The 27,066-nt window shown below is 23.9% G+C and overlaps 2 protein-coding genes across 2 annotated transcripts; one reads left to right on the plus strand and one right to left on the minus strand.

Annotated features, from left to right (window-relative positions):
- Positions 1–803: 803 nt before the first annotated feature.
- On the plus strand, positions 804–5,025 carry LOC129608714 (protein diaphanous). The gene is made up of 4 exons (XM_055520382.1): positions 804–991; positions 1,050–1,247; positions 1,313–2,719; positions 3,259–5,025. The coding sequence occupies exons 1-4, from the start codon at positions 901–903 to the stop codon at positions 4,803–4,805; spliced, it is 3,243 nt and encodes a 1,080-aa protein (XP_055376357.1). The 5' UTR covers positions 804–900; the 3' UTR covers positions 4,806–5,025.
- A 325-nt stretch (positions 5,026–5,350) lies between these two features.
- LOC129608773 (phospholipase A1) lies at positions 5,351–26,383 on the minus strand. The gene is made up of 9 exons (XM_055520485.1): positions 26,302–26,383; positions 25,838–25,979; positions 8,130–8,278; positions 7,842–7,957; positions 6,940–7,066; positions 6,752–6,853; positions 6,523–6,612; positions 6,240–6,444; positions 5,351–6,157 (listed from the first exon to the last, which is right to left on the minus strand). The coding sequence occupies exons 1-9, from the start codon at positions 26,351–26,353 to the stop codon at positions 6,094–6,096; spliced, it is 1,047 nt and encodes a 348-aa protein (XP_055376460.1). The 5' UTR covers positions 26,354–26,383; the 3' UTR covers positions 5,351–6,093.
- Positions 26,384–27,066: the final 683 nt, after the last annotated feature.

The following is a 27,066-nucleotide window of genomic DNA, read 5'->3' on the forward strand; positions in this document are numbered from 1 at the left end:
GAAAGCATTATCGTTACTAAACAGGTAATTGCATTTAGTTTTACGTTTCAGTTTGCAAATAAAACACTAGCAATGATATTTATAAAATTTTTTGTTTAAAAGTAACTAAAAAATATAATAAATATTTTGTTATACTCGTAAAATTTAGTTATCTGTTTATAAAAATGCTACTGTACTCTGAAAGTTAAAAAAAGGTAAATAAAAAATTCAATAAATTTCATAAAAATTTATTTAAATAATAACTCTTGAAATAAACAGAGCAAAAAGATAAACAAGAATGATTGAGTTCATGTTAGCCCGTGTACGAACTTAGACCTTATGTACTTGCACTAGAACAACAGATATAAAAAAGTAATACTGCCACTAAAAACCCCAATCTAAAACAATATAATGTCAAAACAAAAAATAAAAATATTTTAGATTAAGCACAAATATTGAAGTAAAGAAGATATTACTTATTTTTTTTGACAGAACTTTTGCAGAGAACAAACATGAACTCGGTCAATGTTAATCTTTTATTAAGATTGCAGTTTTTTTTATTTTCTAAAAACAAAAAATATTCTAATCGAAAACTTTAAATTTTAAATGAAGTGATGACCTCACAAAAGTTTATCAGACGCTTTAAGTGCAAAATTATGACATTTGCCTAGTAAAGTACATAATATTTTTTCGCTTATTCCCAGAAGAGCATTTTGTGTTGATTTTAGTTTTTTATTTTTGAAAATGACTGTTGAGATAACAACAAGTTGCCAAAAAAGTATCATTAGATCATCATGTCATAAATGACGTATGAGTTAGAATATTTAAGTATTATTGCAACTTCATGATAAAAATATTTTTAATTTGGATTTTGTTATTTAGTAATTATCGAACGAATAAATAGTTAAACGACCGTGTATAATGTCAAAACATGATAAGCAAAAATCGGGCAATTTGCTCGAAAGTTGGTTTGGTCGACCTAAAGCTAGATCGAAAAATGCACCATATGCTGGTAAACCAATAAGGAAGTTCATAGTAAAATCTTTATTTATTCAGTATATATATTATAGGTGGAAGGCCAACTTCGACAGATGGTGAGTTAGATCTAGGAGATTTACTTTTAGAAATAAAAAAATTATCGGATAGTGAAGTGGATCAAAGGTTTATAGACATTTTGGAAGATATGAATATCCCAAACGATAAACGATCGCCTTTGTTATCAAAGCCAATATCAGAAAAAAAAGACATGATATTTATGCACTTAAAAGGTAAATCATTTAACAATTACATATCCACATATATGTAATATACGAGAATATAAAAATTAATTTAGGGAAAAATTCGCTTGAACATCGCTCAAACTCAAAATTTGAGAAACCCAATCACTACATAGAGTACCTTCAAGCTGGTGAGCACAGCGAACAAAAATTTTACCAATGCATTGAAAATTTGCGTGTTGCTCTAACAAGCAATCCAATTAGTTGGATAAAAGAATTTGGTGAAATTGGTATAAATGAGATAGTAAATTTATGGCGAAGATGCAAACAGGAAAGAAATTATGACAGAATTGAATTCGAATGTTTAAGATGCTTGAAGGCTTTTATGAATAATACATGGGGCTTGAATTTAATTTTAAAACCTGATCAGCATACTGTATTACTATTACTTGCTCAGAGCTTAGATCCGAGAAAACCGCATATTATGACAGAGGCTCTTAAACTTTTAGCAAGTTTTTGTCTTGTTCCTGAACGAAATGGTTATGAAAAAGTATTGAAGGCAATAACAAATTCCTTATCCCCTACATATAAGAATGGTGAGAGATTCAGATCGATAGTTGATGCGTTATTCGTTGATGAGCGATTAGATTCAAAGCGAGATTTATGTTGCCATAGTTTAATATTTATAAATACAATCACAAATACACCAAGCGATTTGAATTTTAGACTGCATTTAAGATGTGAAATTATGCGCATGGGGCTACATGAAAAATTAGAGAACTTGACAGAAATTGTAGAAAAGAGTAGTAATGAAAATTTAAAAAAACATTTTAAAATTTTCAATGATATTAAAGAGGATGACGCTGAAGAGTTTATACAAAGATTTGATAATGTGAAATTCGAATTAGATGATCCGGCCGAATGCTTTGAAGTTTTAAAAAATTTAATTGTAGATACGCCTTCAGAAGCATTTTTCTTGTCAATTTTACAACATTTACTTTACATAAGAGATGATTATTATATACGTCCAGCATATTATCAATTAATTGAAGAATGTGTAGCACAAATTGTATTCCATAAAAGTGGTTGTGATCCTAATTTTGACAATAGGAACTTTCATATAGATACATCACTTATTTTAGACGATATTGTCGAAAAATCTAAAGCAAAAGATTTAAAGCGCGCAGAAGAATTTGAAAAAAAATACGAACAACTGGAAATAGCTAAACAGGAAGCTGAAGCAAGAGCGGCTGATTTGGAGGAAAAACTAAAACAAATACAAACTACTGGAAAAATACCTTCAGATTCAAATTCAAAGCCCGCACTTAATATACCATTTCCACCACCACTACCTGGAGGAAATATGCCACCGCCGCCACCTCCGCCTCCTGGAGGTGCTGGGATGGGGACTGGGGCTCCTCCTCCTCCTCCACCTTTCCCCGGTGCACGAATGCCACCACCACCACCGCCGATGCCTGGAGTAGGAGGAGGTCCACCACCGCCTCCACCACCGCTAGGAATGGGTTAGTATGCTAAATAGATATACAAACAAAAATTATAATTACAATAGCCCACAACTGACCATAAACTATTAGAATTTCATTTTATTTTAAGGATACATAGTGTTTATGAAATCCAATAATTTTTGATTGGATTCGAAAACTAATTTTCCAAAATTTTTTATTTTTTTTTAATAAACATACGCTTTTGTGTTGAAATCGTCCTTGAAAATATTCAATATTATAAATTGGCGTATATCCAACAGCGTTCAAAAAAGTTTTGTGCGCTGAATCATTTCGTTAAGTGGTTTTCGAATGATGTCATTTTATTTAAAATTCATTGAAAATTTTTGATCATTACATTATTTTGAATTTTTAAACAAATATTTCAAGTACAATTCAAAATTTAAATCAATATCAACCGCTAGTTAGGTTAAATTTAATATTAAAGCGGGTACAATACAAAATGTTCTTTTTCTTAAAAATATTTTTTGCAACTTTTTTTAAAATTTGTTTAATTTTCCAAGTAACTAATGTTTATATTTATACTCATTCTTATAAAGGTTTACGTCCTCCACCACCTCCTATGGGAGGTTTGAATCTAAACGCTGGACCTTCACTTCCCCCTGGAATGAAACCCAAAACTAAATGGAATGTTAAAAATCCTATGAAACGAGCGAACTGGAAAGCCATCGCACCAAATAAAATATCTGAAAATGCTTTTTGGATAAAATGTCAAGAAGAAAAATTAGCTTCGGATGACATATTATCAGAATTATCAACAAGGTTTACTTCAAAACCGATTAAAGTAGATCAGAAGGATTCAGTTGACAATAAACCTACTACACTGAAGAAAAATGTAATCGATTTACGGGTACTAGACTCTAAAGCTGCTCAAAACATATCCATTTTACTTGGAGGATCTTTAAAACACATGCCCTATGAAGAAATAAGATTATGTCTATTTAAATGCGATACTTCCATTTTAACACCAAATATACTGCAACAATTACTCCAATATTTGCCACCACCAGATCAACTGAAAAAATTAGTTGAAATCAAAAGTAAAGGAGAAGATTTATCGAATGTCGAACGTTTTATAGCAACAATTGGTGACATCAAACGTTTAAATAACCGTCTGAATAGTTTGAACTTTAAGTTAACATTACCAGATATGATACAGGACATTAAACCAGATATCGTGGCTGGTTCGGCTGCGTGTGAAGAAGTTAAAACAAGTAAAAAGTTCGCAAAAATTCTTGAAATTATTTTATTGTTAGGAAATTATATGAATTCCGGCAGTAAAAATGAACAGGCCTATGGATTTGAAATTAGCTTCCTAACTAAATTATCTAATACGAAAGATTTTGAAAACAAGAAGACTTTAATGCATTACTTAGCAGAATTAGTTGAAACAAAATTTAATGATGTTTTAGACTTTTATGATGATTTGACTCATGTTGATAAAGCATGCCGTGTTAGTTTAGAAACTATTCAAAAAACTATGAGACAAATCAACAGCTCAATGAAAAATTTAGAAACAGATTTGAATAATAACAAAGTTCCCCAATGTGAAGATGACTTATTTGTTACAGTAATGGGAAAATTTGCAGAAGAATGCGGTCAACAAGTAAATTTATTAGGAAAAATGCAAGCCAAAATGGAGAAACAGTATAAAGAGTTATCAGAATATTTTGTATTTGATCCTAATAAATACAACATGGAAGAATTTTTTGGTGATATAAAAACGTTTAAAGATAGTTTTATAATGGCATATCAAGAAAATGTAAAAATTCGCGAAGAGCAAATTAAAGCTAAAAGATTATTGGAAGCGAGAGAGCAAGCTCAACGTGAAATGTTACAAAGACAATTAAGGCAACCGACATTAGTTGATATTGATGCTGCTCATACCCAGGAAGGAGTGATGGATAGTCTATTGGAGGCATTACAAACAGGTTCCGCTTTTGGAAATAGGCAAAAACGTCGACCAAGACCAGCAGGTGCCGAAAGAAGAGCTCAATTAAGTCGAAGTAGATCCAGGACTAGAATAAATGCAACAAATTTGGCTACACGAGAAATGATAGCCAATGAAATCGCACTTCATTCATAGCTTTTTAAACAGTAGACTTACAAAACTAATAATAACAATAAATTTTAAAGAGACTCTTATTATAAATTTTTTTTTGTTTTGTATTGTAATTTTTTTCTGGCACAAATTTTTCACCGTGAAAAAAATTCCGTAATTTAACTGAGATATAAAATATTTTGTATACTTTAAATATTAATTGTAAATTCATAAATATTTTTTAAATGATCTTATATAAAATACTTTAATATAAAAACATATTTCTTAAGAAGAAATTATAAAAAAAAAAAAAAAGAAAATTAACATTTTTTTTATATGTTAATGCGTACTTGTTAAGCGATTTAAATAACATGTAATACATTAATTTTTTGATGTATATTTTTTATACAAATATAATATAATATGCATTACATATTGTTTATACATACATATTTTACAATAAAGTAAGAGAAAATAAACTGAAATTCTATTTAATTAAATTTTACTTTGTAAACCGAATTACTATAATTGTATTATGTTGAAAGAAAAATAAGTGACAATACCTAACTCATATATAACCTAATAAAGAATTGAGTATTGTTGAAAAACTTAGAAGAAAAGATTAAACAATTATAGTTTATAAAAAATCACAGAACGACTTTTAATATATTATTATTAAAAAAAAGGGTTAAAAATGCACTACGTACACTTTGAAAGCAGAAGGCTCCATTACAAACATGAATTTTGTAATAAACTGAAAGTATTTTTAAAGCTTATAGCATTGGTAATGGATTTAAGAATAATACATTTATATTTATTTTATAATATGTAAAGCAATTAATATATCAGTATTAAATTTAAGTATTATAATATTACACAATATTTTCTCTATAGCATTTAAAATGCATGCAGATCTCTTAAAAAACTACTAATGGAAAGATATTGTATAAATCAATTAAATTAGAATCGAACAAGCAATTTATTTTGTAAAAAAATTAACTTATTTAAAATTGAAATAGAAAAAAAATTTTGAGTTAATTTAAGGCATATCATGATGGTTGTAATTCTGGTCTTGCAGTGAAAATTTAAAGGAATAGATACTTGTATAGAGAAAGAATCAAAAAAAAATTTCGTAAAATTGCTTAAAAACCATTGAAAATTAATTTAAAGTAAAACAAGAAAAAAATACTCTGTAATTATTAATATTTTCTTTTAATTTAACTTAAATTTAAAATTTTTACTTTATAATCTATAATTAATAATACCTAAATTCAGACTATTTTACAATACAATTAAAAAATAAAATATTTTGTTTTATTCTAATTGTTTACTGTTATCTGTCGTTGAATGGGCAATGTTTAACAAATCCTGTATCAATACAATAAATTCCAGTTGCGCTATTGAAAGAAAAGAAAATTAATATAATTAATGTTTAGTAATTTTTTAAATTTAAATTTAATATATTTTTTAAATACTTACTCATCAGGTGCATCAGTGCCAATTTTGAAATTTTTTAACGTATAAGGTACATCAAATGGATTTATGTAGTTTGATAAAGGCAACTTATGTGGACCTGTAATTGCTTTACATCCATCTGGACATGGTACTCCAACAAATGATTTGTGTTTAAATAAAGAATTTGCTAAATAACAAATACTTAAGAAATGACTGCAACGTGATCTTCCTATTTAAAAATTATATTTATTAATAACATACAAACTTTACTTTTAAATAAAAGAAAAAAATTGGTTTTTAATTTTACTTATGGGATGTCCTTTACAATATGGTTGATACCTTCCACCATTAACACAGAAATTCAATTGTCCAACACTTTCCTCTTGACCAAGGTATCCTGTTAAATTTTTTTTTTTTTTTTTTAATTATACTATAAATTTTTTTACTAAATATGCGTAAATATAAATTTTATTGAGATGAGTCTAAAACTCTCAAGTATACATATTCCTTATAACTAAAGGATTGAATTAATTTACCTGCATTTGTATGAATGACTTGTGTAACAACTGCATCATCTCTTGTTAATCGGAATGCAAATGATTTCTTACTTTCAATAAGAGGTCTAGCTGGATCTAAACCTAAATGAAAAAAAAAATAAATGTATAAAAGTATTTACTAAAGTAATAAGAGGTATTTACAAAAAAAAACACAAAGAACTATTTACCAATTATACGATACTGTTTTGATGTTAAATGATTGGTCATCATACCACAAATGTGAGCACCCAGTGAATGGCCAACACATGTTATTTTCTTTTTTATAGCTCCGTTATGAGTTAAAAATGCATATACCTAAATTTAAATTATTTTAAAAAATTTAATTGTTTACAAGAAGATTTTTAATTAACATAAAATTAAAGTTAATTGTACTATAACTAATCTGATTTTCACATTTTATATTGAAAATGTATTAATTATATTAAGTATTTGTCATAGCTTCGCCGCATTGCAAAAAGTAAGTTGCATATCGTGAGTCAAAACAAAATATCTTGCATATTTCTATTGCGCAGAAAGTTATTGCTATAGATATAGAAGTAAGATATTATAGAACTGTATACATAAATATAATATATTAAATAAATTAATACACGTATACGTATATTAATTAGTTTTACTTAAGAATATTGCAATTTTATAATTGGAAACTTTTAATTAGAGGGATTTATAATGAAACCTTAAAATTTATTACAACAAAATACTTGTTAAAATTTTAATTCTCTGAGATATATTTTAATTCGCATCAAGATTTAAACTGTGTTATTAGGACATCATAAAATTACAAAAAAAAAAAGAAGAAGAAATTCGATACAAAGCATCATTACGGTGGCGTACACAGTAGATTTAATCATTGTACATACAAACATAAGTATACAGTTTACGAGTATCGTATCTAAAGAAAGTTGAATTATAAAACTAAAACTTGTGAAAGTAAATATATATAAGATTTTAATTTATGTTTTTTTTTCTTGTTTCTGATGTACAATTTTTACTTTACAATGTATAGTTATTTAATTTTATGTGTTTTTAACAAAAAAAAAAAATATATAAAACCCGATTTTATTCTTACCTGTGCTGCACATTGTGCTGTTAATCTTGTATTTGCTAATGCAGTCAAATAGCATGGATATTGTGTTAATGGTCTCCAGTCTACAGTAACAACATTGAAATCTCTTGATAAATAAGCTAAAAAGCAGATGGTAATTTTATTTTTTATTTCTATTACTTTTTTTTTTTATTCAAATAGGATTAAAGTTTAGAATTTTCTACACATTTTCTTCGCAGCCTATACCCGCTTTTTGAAGATATAGAAATGATTTTTTTTTATTATTATTAGCTATATGTATATAAATATTACCATCTCGTAAATATCTAAAATGTTCATCTTGTTCAGTTCCATTGAAACCATGAATTAATATTGCAGTTTCACGATATTTACTAAAGCCGCTTGCATATAATGAAAATGGATTTCTAACATCTAATGGTAATCCTTTTTTGTAGCCTTTGCTAATAATAAATAAGAAAAATGAAAAACAAAAAAATAAAATAATATAAAATATATGTAAATAAATAAAGTATAAATGAACGTGAATAAAATATTTTTGTGATTGAAATTGGTAAAAATTAATTATGACCGCAAAGCAAAAAAGTTTTTACCTTTTTTAATGTGAAAGTAAAGTATGAAAATAAATTCTTAATTCTTATCTCATATAATATTTTTAGAAAGTGATTTCACATTGAATGAAAAAAACAAAAACCGATTTCATTGTGTATTAAAGTTATTGGAACTTATTCAATTAAAAAAACAAATGTCAAAACCTTAAAGGTTAAAAGTTTTAAGTTTAAAATGTCAATCATTTTAGAAATTTTAATTAAATTTTAAATTTAATGAACCTTTATGGTAGTTTTAATATTTTGGAATTATTGATGTGGGAGAATTTATGAATTGGTTATAAAATGGCAAATATTTTAAATTAATATAATAAATAATAAATAATATAAGTACAAATACATTCATGTATAGTAAAATTTCGGGTAACGATTAAGATTTCGGGTTAGGAAGGTAATTTTCAGATATTGTAAGAAGTTCAAATTGTAGATAAACGATTCTGATTTCTATCTGAGTTCTGATTGATTCTGACTTCAAATAAATAGATAATATTTTTGATTTCTAATATTATTGTTTTATTTACAGCGATATTTTCCTGCCATCCGTTCAACTTACAAAAAAATTAATATTTTTTTCCCATGATATCATCAAAAAATTAAAATTATTATTAATTCAAAAATATTTAATCTACAAATAAATGTTTGTTATTATGCAGTTTTTTATTGAATTCATGAGGTTTCAGTACTTATATATTCTTATCTCTATATTCAACAAGGTTCTGTTTACATACATATTCTTTGGGAGGTTAAAGGAAATTTGACAATAATTGGTTACGATTTGCAATTTTTATATTAAAAAACACACGTATATACACATATTTTTTTAAAATATTTACATTACGCACAGTAGCAATATATGTACATATGTAGATGCAGAACATCGACAGTAACTTTAGCTATAATATGGGGAAATTATTATTTTCATATTGTTTATATAAGCATCTATGTACATGCATAAATACATACATACATATATATAAAATGCATTGAATTTCTTTTAAAAAGAAAACCAAAACAAGCAGTAAAAAAACAATGTAAGACTAAATTTAATGGTACAGGAAGAGCTAAAAGCAATATGTAAGTATGTATGTGCATAAAAAAAAATATTTAAAGAAATTTTTTTTATATATGTAAATATGTATGTATATATGAATACATATGTATGTATGTACATATATATTATATGCAGTAGCCATTGAACTTGAAGATTTTCATTTTATTTACCAATAAATTTTAATGTTGAAAAGTAATACGAAAAATAAAAAAGTAAAAAAAAACTCAAAAATTTTTAAAAAAAAAATTTAACAAACTCGTGGAATTTTTTTCACATTTTTTTTTTATTCTTATTTTATGCAATAAAAAGTAACTCGTTTTTTTATGTTTATTTTATTTTTCGAACTTTTTTTTAAAATTGTTTTTTTTTTTGATTTAGTATTATGAGTTTAGTTTTCGGTTCATGAATCATAATGTCTAATTACTTACATAATATACAACATGTGCGTGTTGAACAAAATAGATCATAACAATATCAGTACATACATATATAACTATATTATGTATAACAATATTTAAAAATTTTTTTTGACTGCTTTGAAATATAATGTACGTATGTATGTAAATACAAAATAATATAGATAAAAGAATAAACAATAATAAAATATAAATCGCGTATGTTATGTATCAATGTTCAATTAGCAAATATAGGCAGGTACATACATACATATATCTATGTACAAGGACTACCAGTTTCCTTTATGGTTTTTGTCAACTTACACTATTATTAGAGTAAAATAATAATGTGGAAGTAAATTTGTGTGGATGTAAATAATGTAAAGGTAATTTTAAATAAATTTAAATGTGAATTAAAGTAAATTTAAATAGCAATATTCCATTTAATTTCTAAAAAAAAAAAGTGTAAAAGAAATTTAAGAAATTGGAATACACTTTAAATTGGCATACATATTTAATTTATGAAAGATTTTAAGAATTTTTTATGAAAATTTTTAAGAATTTTTATTTTTTGTAGCATGCAAATTGGGTATTATGCTTAATTTGGCTTCTCTAACAATTGTGACAGCTCTTTCACAATCAGTTATTATGACACTTTTAAAATTTTCTTAATTTGTATTTGTAAATAAATATGTATGTGCATTTAAAAGAACTTTTTATCACAAAAAAATCGCTCGCGGTTTGCAATGCTATGTAGGGCAAAATAATTAATTTGATTAACGAACTGTTTTTCTTATTTTACAAAATTTTTCCAATAAGATAGTTGAATATTATAAGAATTAAAAACAATAATTTTCCATAAATATTAATTTCTTTTTTAATATGAAATTTTAAAGATATACAAAAATTTTATACCAAATTTGCCAATATTACACTTTACTTGATGTCACAATTAGATGCGTTTAATTGAAAATTCAATTGGGTATGTTATATGATTGCTTTTTGTATTGATGAATGTAGTGATCTGCTTATAGGTATCAAATCATCGACAGCTTGTAAAATTTACAAGAAATCTAAAAAAAAATCAAATCTTCGAATAACAGCATTGCAAATATCATAAAACTGTAAATATTTGCCAATATATGTATGCATAAATGCATAAATAATTCAAGATGCTATACAAGGCTTCTTTGTTTGTTTATAAAAAAAATTTTTGCAATTAATCGTGTTCATACAAAAATTAATTATAAAACTTTTTTGTAATTTCTTAAATTTAAACAAAATTTTCTTACTGTAGTTGAGAAAACGAATTTAATTTGTGAACTTAAATTTTCAAACAGTTTTTGAGGCTGTTGTTTACGCAAATACATGTTAACATATTTAGCGAATCAAAAGAAGATATTCAGGATATTTTTCTTAGTTTCGAAATTGTGAAAATAAAATTTGTATTATTTAAAATTATTGCGTCTAATTCATAATTGAAAATACAATTATTTTTATTGGTTTAAAATACTCGTAGAATTGGCTATTTCCAATTAAATTACAGCAATGTAATAAAGCTAAAAATTTGATTATATACAGTTACATACATTTACGTCAGAGCATATTTTGCATTACCACTGTTGCAAGTTCAAGATAACTTAAAAATATGTATATGTTAATGTTAATTCGAAATTAAGGGTGTTTTCGGAATTGCATCTACTATACATATATCAGACACATTGTTTCCATCTTCTAAAATATGTTCAAATAATGACGATGTGTTATGTTCATTATAAACTTTATCATATCACTTGATTGAGATTTTATATTTTTTATATTTTGATTGAAAAAGGTTTCGGCAGTTTGTTTAGAAATCAAATTTTTTAAATTAACACACTTTGATGGTATGAATGCAATTTAATTAATTTAAAAAAAAAATGTCTATTTTACAATTATTTTATAAATTATTACTGATTTTGTTTTTCCAACAGTATCTGGTATTAAGCTTTTATTAGGAGGGGCTTTCGTTTATTCAGTTCTAGAATAGTTCTAGCTTGTAGTACGTTCCAAAATACACCCTACATATACTGAAAATATAGATCGTCCGAAAATTACTGGCTGCAATAAAGTGCGTTCGAAAATTCAATCTGCAATAGAGAAATGTTAGAAACGTAGCGCAGACTTCTAGTATAAATTTTGTCGCTGCCACATAAAATTTTTCTTTTTTAATTTAAAATTCAAAAAAAATTTTTAATTTCAAAATGGCAATTCTTCAATTTTTTTTAAAATTTCCTTATTTTGCAGTGAATTGGAAGACGAAAAGTATTGGGATACAATATTATAAACAATGTCGTTTCTGTTATTTTCCAACGACTGATTATTGAGAAGTTTCAGAATTTGTAGACTGCGTAAACAAAAAAAGCTTAACTAAAATTTTTGCATACGGTTTAGAGCTACAACTTAGAAATTTTTTATTTTAATGTAGAACTTTCAGGGCAGCGTGATATTATGATAAAAATTTCCAAAATAAGTTTGAGAAACATTATTTTAAAATTGGTTTCTGTTATACATACCCATTAATTAAATAAGTTAAATATGCATACATAAGCTTTTCCCAGATGTTGTTCAAGTATCTATGTATATGAAAAATTATGGTATGTAGAAATGTATAGTTTATTGAAAAAAAAATTTATATAAAAAATTTCAATATCTACTCTTTTTAAATTGATTTTGCTAGACTGTATAATTAACAAAATACTGAAAAATACTTGAAAAAACGTGGTGAGTTAAAGTGTAAGTCTGTAATGAATGAATGAATGAATAAATGGATGAATGATATTTAATTTGTGTTTTTATGTTTTTGTTTGATTTTTTCCGATAAAATTCGTTTTAACTGTCTATGGGGTTTTTGTTATTTTTTCTTCAAAATTTTCACAAAGAATAAAAGCGAAATTGAAAACTTATACCATTACACTGTTTTCTCATTTATACAAAATCAAAATGGGTTTAATCAAAATAAATAGGACCTACATTTCGTATAATTGATTTTTTTTGTGTTTTTTCTTTGTTTTATTTACTTAATAAATTTACTTATTAAACGATAGTAAAAGTGTTCTTATTTTGAATTATTTTTTCTCCAATGTGTACACAAATTACATGTGTAATTTCTTTTTCCTTTTGCATATTAAAAGTGTTATTATATAGTAAATTTGCAATATTTTGTAATATCTACGGAATCGAGACAATTAGTATTATACAATAGATAAAGATTTTAAAATGAGCCTTATTATGAGTAATTCATTGTTCAGAATCTCAAAATCTCTCTAATTTGGGGATAACATTTGAGTTTTATTACATTTACTATTTTAGCTTAATGAGTTCAGTTTTAGGGGGTTCACAGGCTAATTATAAATTTAAATCGAAAATTATATTACAAATTTGAAAATGTAATAATAATTCATAACAAAATTGTGTTTAAAAAATAATTGTTCGAAATATTATGATTTCATTTATTATCATAACTATACTTTAAATATTGAGTCAGGATTAAACGTATGAACTGCGCTAGAACCGTTGAATTATATATGACATAAACAAACCGACGCATTACTAAGCAGTAAACCACCGAACGTTTACAAAACGAATCATAAATCTATTCAGATTTTTAAATTTCTATAATTTTTTAAATAAATAGTCGGAATCTGCATTAGTTTTTTGAACCTGTAATTTTTCCTTAGTTCAACAAGAGTACAATTCACAATTTACTTTTAAAATAATATTCACATCTTAAAATTACAAAAATATCAAACGTCTTTAATAATAATTATTGTGAACTAAATATTTTATTGTCATAAAATTGAATCAATTGACAATGCATAATAATATCTAATGATAATATTTATATTATGTTGAACAGACAATAAACTATAATAGTTTATTAACTTATAAATGCACACATTTTCTCACATAAACTACATAATATATTAATAAATATGCAGTAGTAAAAAGTGTCGAGTAACCCTATTTTTCTCATTATTATTCATTCAAATTTAAATAAAAGTCAATTATGGTATTTTCTTTTGAACTATAACTTGAGTATTATTATGATAGTATGACATGTACTTATTCCATTTATTTGATGTATAAATAAAATGTATACATATTTATGAAATAAAGAAGAGTTGAAGAGAGAACTAGCTTTCCGTTCATAATTATTTTATTTTTGGTTAATTATACTGCGGAAATTTTTAGTCTCCATATGGTTGAAATTTAAATTATGAAAGTGCTTATTATTATTAAAATTGCAACGGATGAAAATATAGGATAAATATATAAAGAATTAATATTATAAGAGTAAGATTTCAGATATGATTCATATAATATTTTAGAAGAATAAATTGCTAAGAATATTGTGAACAGTATATGATTGGTATCTTTTTTTACATACTTGTTCCGGACTCTAAATATTAAAAATTTTTATTTAAGATGCGAACATTCAATAATCAGACAGATCATATCGATTTCTCAAATAACATCAATTGGAAAACTTAAGATCACCGTTCCAAAAATTAAAATTTCAATTGTTGAAATATCAATTGGTGAGTTTTATGCTACAATTTTATTTAAGTATACCAGATTATTAATTTTATTATTTATTGTATAGGTATACGTTGAATTAGTATCTGAAAATTGCCTGTTATTTATATATATTTTTTATATTGTTTTCTATGTTTGCATAATGCAGCACAACGATTGCAAACTCAATCTCATATCAATGTATGAATGTAAATGCATTTACATATTTTATTTTCAGTTTGAAAAAGAAAATTTGTGTATTTATTATTGTAAATCATAATATTTTCTTCTTTCAATTTAAATCATTGCAATTGTTTAACATGCAGTATAATAATATTAATATACGCAAGTCATTTTAAGTTAGTATTGTGCCATTTTTAATAAAAGAAAATTTCTAATTTACAAGAAATATTGCATACAAAGATTTAAGTATTATTTATCATGAACACAGTTAAATTCCTTTTCGAACATTTTGAGAACAAATAAAAATTAATTATTTTTTTATGTAAATTTCTGAAATTTTTCATTTTAAGAAATTTCGGAATGTATTTGTTTTCTGATTCAGCATTCCGTATCTTTCCTATCAGACATATTTTATTTAATTTATAAAACTTTTGCCAATTGTATATAATTTTATAAAATAATTTGTGAGTGATTTGTACATTTGAAATTTGATGTTTTTGTTTTTACGCGTATAAGTATCCAAAAATTCATAAAAAATTTGCAAGCAATGCTAATTTGGAGTATATGAACATTTACTACATGAAAAACGTATAGATTTTGGGAAAAATTACTACTATTTGTTATACATCATCCTAATTCTGTTTTCAAATCATTTTTAATCTGAGCTTAAGATCTCACATGTTTCTAGATTTTTTCTTATTTAAATTATATAATAAATACATAATTAATTAATTTGACTGTTAAAGTTTATAAGACTTATCAAATTTCCGCTTTTTCCAATTGTTTGTTTCTTTAAATCATAATAGCCAATATATTACAACAAAATTTTCTTTATCTATTCAACGAAATGCCTAATTAAACTTAAAAATTAATTATAAACATTAATATACATAATTAAATATCATAAAAATAAAATTATTGTAAACAAACTAATTAATTTAATCATTTTAATGTTTGTATCATACATTTATGCCCAAAATGTGGATGAGTTTATAAAATTAATTTTACATTAAAAAATTATGCACTTTTGATTGATTAATCCAGAAAAACAATACCATATATATACTGATAATTACATAGTGTAAAATAAAACAAAAAAATACTTTTATACTATTGCAAATTTGAAACTAAAATATATAAAATTACGGACATTCGATTGCGTGGTATTTAATAATTTATTTAAATTTAAAACGGAAAATTATAACTAATTTCCCAGTTATAAGAAATAAACATTAAATGAACTGGTGCAGTGCTTGAAAATAAAACCAGAGAAAAAATAAAATAAAAACAATAACGTAATAAAGAAGGAAAGGAAGAAAGTAAAAGTTTCTGTGCACTACCACGTAATAAGAGTATAGGAATTGAGTTTTTTTTTACAATTTTACGGTTTTTCGGAAAATATTTATAAAAGAAAGTGAACTACAATTACAATTTCAATTATACGAGTATAAAAATTCATTAAATAATATTAAGAAAAGAAAAAAAGAGCAACTTTTACTAAAATGAAAAAAAAAATAGGCGGTAAAGACAAGATAGTAAATGGCGGTAAGGTGATACAACTAAATAATTTTTTTTTTATTTTTACCTAATTAAAATTAATGTAAAAAATGTTTAGTCTCGAACAAGCTATTTTTGTTTTAGTCATCAAATATGTATAATTCGCGTTTTTCATTTAATTTGTTGTAACATTTTTTAATTGAAAACTATGTTTTTTATATAGTTAAAATTATAAACCTATTTACATATATTTAAATGGTAATTGTTGTTATGTAAAATGCTATACTACTAAATAAACATAAAAATCCACTGTTAATGGGTACATATTTCAAATTTTCAAAAGTTACATAAAATTAAATTTTCAATTATTTGCCTATTAAAAGCTAAAAACGAAATCACACTTTTAATTTCATTTTACTAATTATTTTATTTTCTTTTTCGTGTATTATGGCACAACAGTTATGGCAAATTTCGTATAGGTCAAATGTATTATTCACTTATGTGTAAAATCGTGTGAAAATTGAATGTATTTGCATTGATATATCTAATAGGGTTCTTAACAAGAGAAATTTTAGAGGTTTTCTTTTTCAAAATTACATAATATAACTATCATAAACTTCTTTGAGTGCGTTAAACTGATTTCAATAGCCAAATTAATACCGAAAATTGTATTTAACTTTTGTTGAATTGAGCAATTTGTTCAAAATTTATTAAAACAATTTATTTAAACTGAAAATATTTAGAATTTATTAAAAACAAAGCTCTAGTTCAAACAACATTAATAAATTCTAATTACCCAAAATTATAAGTTAATGTGCGATTATAGGCTAATCTGAATGGCGACTAGGACTACAATGAAAGTAAAAAAATTATAATAACTTAATGTTAAAATTATGCATTAAAATTTTAAGTAAACACATTTTTATATGTACGAAGAAATGTACAAATGCTTCTGAGAGGAAAGCTCGTAAATATTTACTAGAAACCATACCAAAGTATTTGTTTAATATATATACAATATATAAGAGTTGTATTACAGGTATTTACATAAGTAACCCGGTTTCATTTTTGAATAAGGAAGACAATTTAATATTATTATTTGTAAAAACCTTTAATGAATTATCATTGTCACATAAAACATGCCACTTTTTTCGACTACAAATTCAAAAAGAATAAAAAAATTATTCCAATCATAATTTACTATATTAATTCGTGATAACAGGTTTCTGAAAACCGTTTCAGGAACCATTTTAATACTTTTATGTTCATCAATTCTAGTACTAGTAATTTGGTTATTAAAAGTATGATTAAAGGCTGAAAAGACTTCTTTTAATTAAACAAAAAAAAAAAAAAGAATTTTCAACCACAAACTAGCATTAAAGATTTATTGAAAATTAAGTCAATTGAATTTAGTTGCCCTTGAAATTATTTGATTTAATTTCACAAAAAAAGAACTATTCTTGGGCCCTATACACTATGTTTATTGATATTTTAAAATGTGTTATGTTTTGTAAATATGCTAATTTTTGATTTAAATATTCAAGGTCTTAATTTCGAGGTTTTCGTACAAAAATAATGTACTATTGTCATCCTATAAACCAAATAATGTTATTAAAATTTCTAATAAATTTTAGTAAGTATTGTACTATAGTAACGCTTTTAAAATTGAATGTGTACATGTATATAATATGGTGACATACAATAAATTATTAATTGTTTACATTTAAGAAAAAAATATTTTTCAAAGTTGATTAAACCAACTAGTTATATAACTAACTCTACATGTTTATATTTTAAATTATAAATTATTCTTATATAGGAATTCTTACTAAACGTTATTTTGATCATATAGTATCATTTATATAATATAGGAAAATGCCTAAAACAAATATTACAACATATTTTGTTAGAAGGTATTCTTGTTTAAACCCTTCGAATTAGAAATGTTAATTTAAAGTAACAATTGACAATTATTTCATTTCTTATTGTTTTACTTTCGATCTCCTTTGTTTAATTTCATGCTCAATACAGCATATGCAGCATATTCATTTTAATAGCATAATCTTCACATATTAATAGTATTTTTCAACAGTGTTGATATAGGTATACAGATATGTATGCCAAAGATACATTGAATCCCAATCAATATTGAAATATGTAGGTACCAATTAAATATTGTGTCACCTCATTTTTTATATCCAATATAAAAGATGTAGTACCTACGGAAAAATGACTGTATTTAAAATTATTAATGTATTAAATCGAATATTTAAATCAAACATGACATAAAAACATTGAAAAATGATAATTATATTGTTATAAAAGATCACAAAATCGCGACAACTTGCTAAAAATTTATAATATTATACATACGTAGTTAGTTAATTTTATTCACAAATCAGATAAATATGAAAAATTATATTGTAATTTGCGATAAAATATGTATATATAATAATCTGGCAATAAAATTTACTATCTAATAAAACATAGTTTTATATTCCAGACAATATGACTACAATTTTCATATACCTTAACTAAACAATAATGTGTATATTTATATGTATGTATATCTTAGATTTCATGATCACTGAACATTATGTCAACAATCTAAAAATAATTCATTCAAATACACCTGAACATCTGTTAAATGTAATAATAAATAGGAAAAAAAGAAATATAAAGATGAAAATGAAAAAAAATTAAAGGTGAGAGACTTTCTTTATAGCTGCATGAAATTTTTATTATATTTGAAGAGTAGCGTTATGCTTCAATCTAAAAAGTAAAAACGTGCGAAATAATAACATTTCAATATTAAAATCTATAAAATTTTCATTTGGAATAATATTTGATATTGGAATTATTATATGTAACGTTGAAATTAATTTCATAGAAAAACTTGTTAGTTATTATTACTTATTAGCAGTCTGTTCTGTTCAGTAGTTAGGCGGAAATTAATAAAAATTGCTTTTGTTTTACGAGTATGTTTATTGCAAAAAAATTAGCGTGAAAATAAACTGAAATGCTTTAATTATATATATAACATTTAGTCAAAGACGACTACGACAAATCACATTAGGCACATACATAGAACAAGCCCTTCTCTACACCGATTAATAAAAAGTAGTTAAAAGAAGTAATTATTGGTCCTATATTACCGGAAATTCATTTATATGTACATAAAAAATAATATTTCGGTTATGCTTTATATACCACTACCGAGTCCCTACAATTTGGAGTGTTACTGGTAAATTTTTAATTAAAATGAATGAAATTATGTAAGAACCGACTTTAGAAGAGCTAGAAACTATATACCTAAATGTTTTAAGCTTCAATCAGAAAATGTAGAATTAAATTGGAATTTTAGAACTTAGTCTTAGGTTAATACAAATCTGAAATTTTTGCTTTAATTTAATTTTTACAATTTAACTCAAATAGTTATTTTGAATTAAAATTTTATTATTGTAAAATATTCTTTCCTTATTTATGAATAATTATGTATCTATTAATATTATCTGAAAACTGGGCAATTTCGTATAACTCTTTTTAATTACTGGCTGGCTGACCTTGCTATAAAATATTCAATAAATTATTATATATAGTTTAAGTCTATATTAAAATTATATTTATTAGATGAAAATCATTTTTTTTATTTGCTCTAATTTATAAATAAAAAACAAAAACAAAATTACCTGTACAGGTCATAAACCAGTATGAATAACGAAAATATTCAAGTTGAGGGTCACAGTATATGTAAAGCTTTTATCGTTTTTAAAAATTAATACACACTCAATGAACTATAAACTATAATGTTCTGGTCTTAATTAAATATGATTACTTGTGGAAAATGTTATGTTAATTTACCGGTTCAGGTATTTGTTTTCATTTTTCTTTTTTATAAGTTGACATCAATTCGGTTGTAATCAATTGGATTAAGTTTCATTATGTCGTTGTTGTTTTTCAGGATTTAAAAATTATTTTCTTATTTTTATTTCTCATTATCTACGAATACTAGTTTAATTACATTTCGTATTAATATTGAAGCAATTTAATTTCTATCTGATGAATGATTTTGGTTATTTTGAATGAAATATCGCAATTAATGATTTAAATATATAGAATTGTAAACAATATAAATTCAAATGATCAGGATTTGACGTTTATTTTCTATATATACAAAGACATCTATCGGGATTCGGGAAAAATGAATGTAAATATATGTATAATATAATACTCACATATTCCCTTTAATTATACTTTAGTTGGAACGGCTACAAACTAATAGTTGAATTATGTTAAGAAAATGTTTTTTAGTTTAAGTAAAGCGAAAACGAAAACTGTTCTACCTAGTTCCCAATCGAAATGACGATAGGCGACCTATACGCCGAAAGATTGATACGTCATCCTATACGAAACTTGATACTAGCGTATAGGTGAGATAAGATGTCATTTGTATACGTACTTTATAATAAAAACACTTTCTTACATAGTGATAATTAATAAAATAATAATCAAAGATAATTAATAATTATTATAATAAGTTATTATAATAATTAATAATTATTATTATTAATAAAATAATAATAAGATAATTAATAAATAATAAACAAAGATAAACAATACAAAAACAGAACAAAAAATATGTGTATGCCGCGTCAGTTCTTAAATTTTCAAAGTTTGATGTACTTCGTGTATTTCTATATCTCTCATTTAAATTAAATTTTTAAAAATTTTTTTGACAGAATATGTACGCCTTACGACGTCATTTTGGCTGGACAAACTTGCAGTGCAATTTACAGTAGATAAAACTATTACCCACACGTTTTTAAAATTCTTATATTGGTTCTTATAGATTGAAAATTCTTTTTGATATATTTATAAAATATGAATATAGATGGTGTTTTATGTATTAATAAATATCAAGTGCCCCTCTTCCTAAGTAATATACAGACTAATCCGTTCGAGGTTGCTTAAAAATTATATTTTATGCAGTAATAATAGAAAAAAGTGAATTATACAAGAAGCATACATTTTATAAAAAGTTAAAATATATATAATAACGGCAAGTGTTTTATCAGATGTGTAAATCTTAAGGAGCAATTAATGTTAACAAGCTTATTACTAGCATTGCAGCTTAAAACAATACCAAAGCATCTAATTGGAATGTTTAATACGAAAGAAAATCTATTACATAAAAAAAGTAGAAACTATGTACAATGTACCTGAATATAACACATTCTCATAAAATTTAATTAAAAACAACAAAAACAAAATAAAGCACATAAAAATGTTATGGCTATACAGTTTTTGTCATAAAACTTGTAAAGTGTTAAGTACTGTATAATTGTATTTAAATGTTTTAATACCTATGTATGTTAATTTGTTACATATTATGACAAGTTATCATTAAAATTAAGAAAAAAAAAAACAAATATAAAGAATAGTAAAGTAAAATCGAAATTTAAAGTTTATTTATCATTTTTCCAACAAATAACGCTCGTTTACTGCAACAGTGATATAACTCCAAAAATACGTTTTCTAAGTTATTGATACAGAAATAAGCACTTAAAACATTTCTTCCGTTTCGCTTACAATGAATTATAAAATAATGTTATACCGAGAAAAATGTATTATGCCTCAAAATTTTGAAAATTCGGTTTTTTTAAATGTGCAAACTTTGAGTTGTAAAAAACGAGCGCTGTATACCTACCATAGGACGTAACATCAAAGGTAAGTGTAAAAACATTTTAAATTAAAGCTTTTAATCAACATTATTTTAATATAAAAGTGAAATTAACATGTATAAATTAGAGATCCTTATATGCCTCCATTATGTATTTGCATTTTTATTTATTTTATTACATATTATGTATTTTATCTTACATTACGAGTGTGTAGGTATTTGCAAGTTGTTTTATCCATAACTTAACATAGAATATGGATCATAAATTTATACAGTTCTTGTAATTATTAATAATAATTGTTACTGTTATATTTACTGATGAAACTGTTATATTTACAAATCTAAACTGTTATATTTACAAATCTATAAACTTTTATTAAATTAATTATTGGAAATTTTAGAATTATACAGAAAAACATTATGATTTTTTATAAAATTATGGTATAAGTTTTAAAAAAAATTTTAAAAATAAAATAGTACGAAGACCATTACAGTCAATACAATCTTTTGCATATTTTCTGTGGTAAATTCTTAACATACTTATTTAATAACAATATGTAATTTAAAGTACCTACATGCATAGTTTATGATAGTTACAATGTAAGAGTGGATTTTAATCAAGTTTTTATTGGTATTTGAAATATGTGAAAGTTATTATACGTTCTTACATATGTACGTATATACATGTGTACATCGTATGGTGCGAAAATTAAAAAGAAAATGAAAAGATATTCAGAAATGTTATTTTAAATGCACTAAGATTAATGAAAATGAAGTTTAAAATTAAATTAATTTTTATACACATTTAAATTTTATGTTTATAAAGCTATAAAAGTATATGAAACGGAAGACTTGACAGCCTACATTATTGCCTCTAAGTTAGTATATACAATATAATTTTTCATATAATAATTTTAATTTTTAAATTAAAAATTAAATTTTTTAATTTAAAACAATTTTCACTTTTTCAATTAAATTTTATTTTATTTTTTTTATTATTATTAAGCTTAACTTTCTGAAACCAATAAAATGTATACATGCGTTTAAATTTGATGAAATATTTTTTTTATTCATTGAATATTTTTTATCTTGCATAAACTTTCGTTTTTTATTTATTTTTTTTATGCTGCAATATATTAAATATAAACTATTTTTATATATCCACATATTTATGCACTAATAAAATTATTAAATTGCAATGAAATTAAAATTTTACAATAATAAATGATTGAATTACAAGCAATCATGGTCAACATCAATTGTAAATGATGTTAGATATATGTATATAACATGTAACACATTGTATGTGTATATGTACATAAGGATATAATATGGTATAACATTTTATTTAAAAATTATGTTGCAAATTATTTTAAAGCAAGTTTGTACGTATATTTAGGAAAAATATTCTTATGTATTCATAATGTTCATCTTTTGTTATAAAATGTTAAATTAAAATTTAAATGTTTAATAGTGATTTGAGAAAAAATCTTTCGGACAAAATTCAATTTTCACTAAACAATCGAGCAATAAAGTTAAATTTTTTTTTGAACAATTCGTACATATTTTAAATATGTTTGATACTTCCTTTTATAAGGAATTTTTAATTGAATTTGAAATATTTGGATTTGTCTACGCACAAGTTCGAGAACCGAGTTAATGAAAATGTGTATGTACGCGTATACACATGCAGGTATTTTTTTGATTTTAGTTGATTTTGATTATAGTTCCACAAAATTGGATTTTTTTTGGTACACTTATTTCAAGTTTATTGATTGTTACTAATATTACACCCCTCGTTAATATTATTTAAAGTTTCTTTTAGATATTTTCAGATATTTTTAGAGATCGTTATATATAGTAAATATTTAGGTACTGCTACCTGGCGTGTTTTAATGGTTATATTACAAAAATAATCATTGTTAATAAATTCCTGGCGAACCTGAGAATGCATAGGAAATAGACTGACAAACATCTCACCAAAAATAATTATGCTGCATTTCCCCGATCACATTTTCCTTTCTTGTGTGAATTTGACCAGTACAAATAATTGAAATCAACGTCAATATCTTACATTTATTTACTGTATAATTCCAAAAAAAAAACTGCATAATAAATTATTAAATTTTTGATGGATGCGTTACACCTTACATAATATGGGATAGTTATACAATTTATGTTATATACATTTGATCATAAAATGCCACTAAAAATTTTTTAACGCTACAATAAAACAATACGTAAGATTGTACACAAACCTTCATAATTTTTGAATGTATGATCAGTTTTAAGGTTATTTTGTGTCTATATTTACTATTTTGAGATAAAATTTAATTTCTTTGCAAGCCTTTAAAGAGCTTTCAATTTTTAAGGTGTTAAAATAAATATTTTTCAAGTATATTATGTAACTACATATAGTTGTATTAGAAAATGTTATAGAAATTATTTTGTTTAAAAGTTTTAAAGAAAAAACATTACTGATGACTTATATAATATTTGACACGCCAAATATGCTTGACAAACAAAAATAATTTTATTTGCATTTTACAATTTTTGTTTTTGTAATCATTTTGCGATATTTGATTATTTTTGGATTAAACAAAAAAATAGATTTCATGGGAGAAATTAAAAAATTTAACTTTTAATCGTATAAAATTTATCGTGTATAGGTATTTTAATATTTTCTTCATTACTTTAATTTTAAAGTTTGGTATTATTCTAAGCATTTAAAATCCCGATTAACTATTATAATATAATAAAATATTCACTAAATTATTTAAATTTTCTCTGTTTTTATTTAGAAACCTCCTATAATATACGTAATATATGAGTTTAAAATTTTAATTTAATTAAAATATTTTTTATTCGTATTCGATTAATTAATAATTTTGAGTGACATACCGATAATATCACTGTAGACAAAAATAATATGAAAAATATGTAAATAAATTATAAAAAATTTCTTGTGATAAAGACCTAGAAATTTTGTTTTAAACTTCATATTATGTAGTTTCATATAGTCTTACGTTTGTGTTTTCTTTTGCCTCTGTTTTGATACCCTGCCCACAATAATTGTATATTAAGACATGTTTACATATACTTATGTTAAAATATTCGCGCATATTGAAGTTTAAGAATTTGAAATATGCAAAAAAAAAAAAGATGAAAAAAATTGTGGGTAAAATATTTGAAAATAAAAATAAAAAGAATGAGTAAGATTTCTAGAGTCAACAAAATATTTAATTTATTCTACTATGTAACGAATATAATTTTCGCGGCAACTCTCAATCGACTGACAAAGTAAAATGGCAATTTGATTTGAATTGAATATTTAATTGAATATTAATATTAAAATAATTGGTGTAGACAAAAGTTTATTATTTTATTTATTATTTTTGTATAGGCAAAAAAAAAAAACTAGTGCAGTCTATTATCTATAATTAACTTTAAAAATATTATAATTAATGTGACTATGAAATTGGCAATTAAAATGCGTATAATGTTTCAATTATCATATGTTTTAACTAATTATATATATATGTATACCTATGCTTGTCTGTAGAAGTTTTAAAATATTTCAAGAAAATTTTTAAGTAACAAGCATAGCAAAATCAAGAAAGATAAAAACAACCTGCAGTTCAATATTTATTTTAATGCTTTAGAAATCTCTTTTCATTTTTACGATATATATGAATGTGTACGACATTAAGGTGCTATACTGAATTTTGTGATGATTTAAACTAAAACCGAATTTTTTGAATAATTACGGTTAAAGTAACTAAATTTCTTATAATTTTTTCACCAAATCAAAATGTAAATCCGTCCGTGAAGGAATAACAAACATTTTGGATGTAACATTTTTGCTTAAATATAGAATAATATCCAATTTGTATTCTAAAATTTTAATTTTTCCTTTTAGAGAGAGAGAGTACTCACATATGTATATAACAAAAGTTACGGTCATATAAAATTTAACTAAATTATTTAACTAAAAAAAAATTTAGTACATAATGTATAATAATTTTACTCACGGTGAATAAATTCTAAAATTAACATCAGGATGTGGGCAAGCACCAGCTCCTTTTATTACACAACGTAAAATATTAACATCCCATACACCGCTACGTATAAATTGTTGAAAATTTCTTCCGAAAACTGCTGAAACATCTGAAACTTTTCATTATTTGTTTTATTAATTATTTTTGCTCATTTTTTTATAGTGATTATAAATTTTTAAAATATATATTTAATATTTAGCACTTCAAATATTTTGAAAATAAATATTTTTTTTTGAAATAAAATTCAAAGGCAATTAAAAAATTTTTTTTTCTCAAAAATATTTTCAATTAATTTTTTTTTTTTTAATAAAAATATTTTTCTGATTTTTTTCTTTAAAAAATATAATTTAATTTTAATTTTTTTTTTTTTGCTAAATTAAATTTAAATATTAATTATTTTTATTATAAACTAGAAGAATATTGAAAATTTTTCACACCTTTTGCAATAAACACCATAAAAAATATAAAAAATAAATAACGACATTTCATTTTTCCGTTAATAAAAAAAAAAAATATCCAAAAAATTATTTTTACTTTTTATTTTATTTTTTTGTTTTTCTTATTATTGAACTTTACGATAAAAGTGCGTCCGGAATACTAAAACAAAAATTTTACAATTATTGAAAATTCGAGGGTACACTTAAAAACTTTTTCCTTTCTTCAAGTTTTGAACTTGATTTTTTTAAATTTTTTATTATTTCCTTCCAAAATCTTCATAAAAATAAAAAAATATTCACAGAAAGAAAAAGAAAAAATTAAAGAACCATTAATGAATGAATAAAAATGCAAAGGGATTGTGTGTGTGTGTTGCAAAAACAAGTGATTAAATTTTTTAGTTGAATTTTTTCTTTTCGGTTCTTTTTTGAATGGACGGACATAAAATTTGGAGCAAAAATTAAAATATTTTCCTTGTTTTTTTTTTTTTTTTTTTTGTTATATGAAATTTTTCACTGGCCCACTCTGACGTGATCACTTAAAAATTTTTTTATTTTGATATTATGTTGGGCACCTTTTATTTTTTTTTCACTACTTTTTTTTATCTTCCTTATTATTGTTTTCGTTTTTTATTTTCGTTTTTTGTTTATGTGTTATTGCACTGTTTAATTGCCGAAATATTTTTCCTTTCTCCTGTTTATATGTACATAAATGGTTGCATATAAAAATTTTATGCAAAAAAACAAAAAAATAATGAAAAAATTAAA

The sequence above is a fragment of the Condylostylus longicornis genome, unplaced genomic scaffold (genome assembly GCF_029603195.1).
Source record: "Condylostylus longicornis isolate FDR11 unplaced genomic scaffold, ASM2960319v2 ptg000034l, whole genome shotgun sequence".
In the NCBI taxonomy this organism is placed as follows: Eukaryota; Metazoa; Arthropoda; class Insecta; order Diptera; family Dolichopodidae; genus Condylostylus; species Condylostylus longicornis.

Coding starts and splice junctions, on each gene's coding strand:
- LOC129608773 (XM_055520485.1), bottom strand. CDS start 26,353: ATGAAATGTCGTTATTTATTTTTTATATTTTTTATGGTGTTTATTGCA. Junction 7,958..8,129: donor TTTTAGATATTTACGAGATG/GTAATATTTATA, acceptor TCTGCTTTTTAG/CTTATTTATCAAGAGATTTC. Junction 6,158..6,239: donor GGCACTGATGCACCTGATGA/GTAAGTATTTAA, acceptor TTCTTTCAATAG/CGCAACTGGAATTTATTGTA.
- LOC129608714 (XM_055520382.1), top strand. CDS start 901: ATGTCAAAACATGATAAGCAAAAATCGGGCAATTTGCTCGAAAGTTGG. Junction 1,248..1,312: donor GATATTTATGCACTTAAAAG/GTAAATCATTTA, acceptor AAATTAATTTAG/GGAAAAATTCGCTTGAACAT. Junction 2,720..3,258: donor TCCACCACCGCTAGGAATGG/GTTAGTATGCTA, acceptor ATTCTTATAAAG/GTTTACGTCCTCCACCACCT.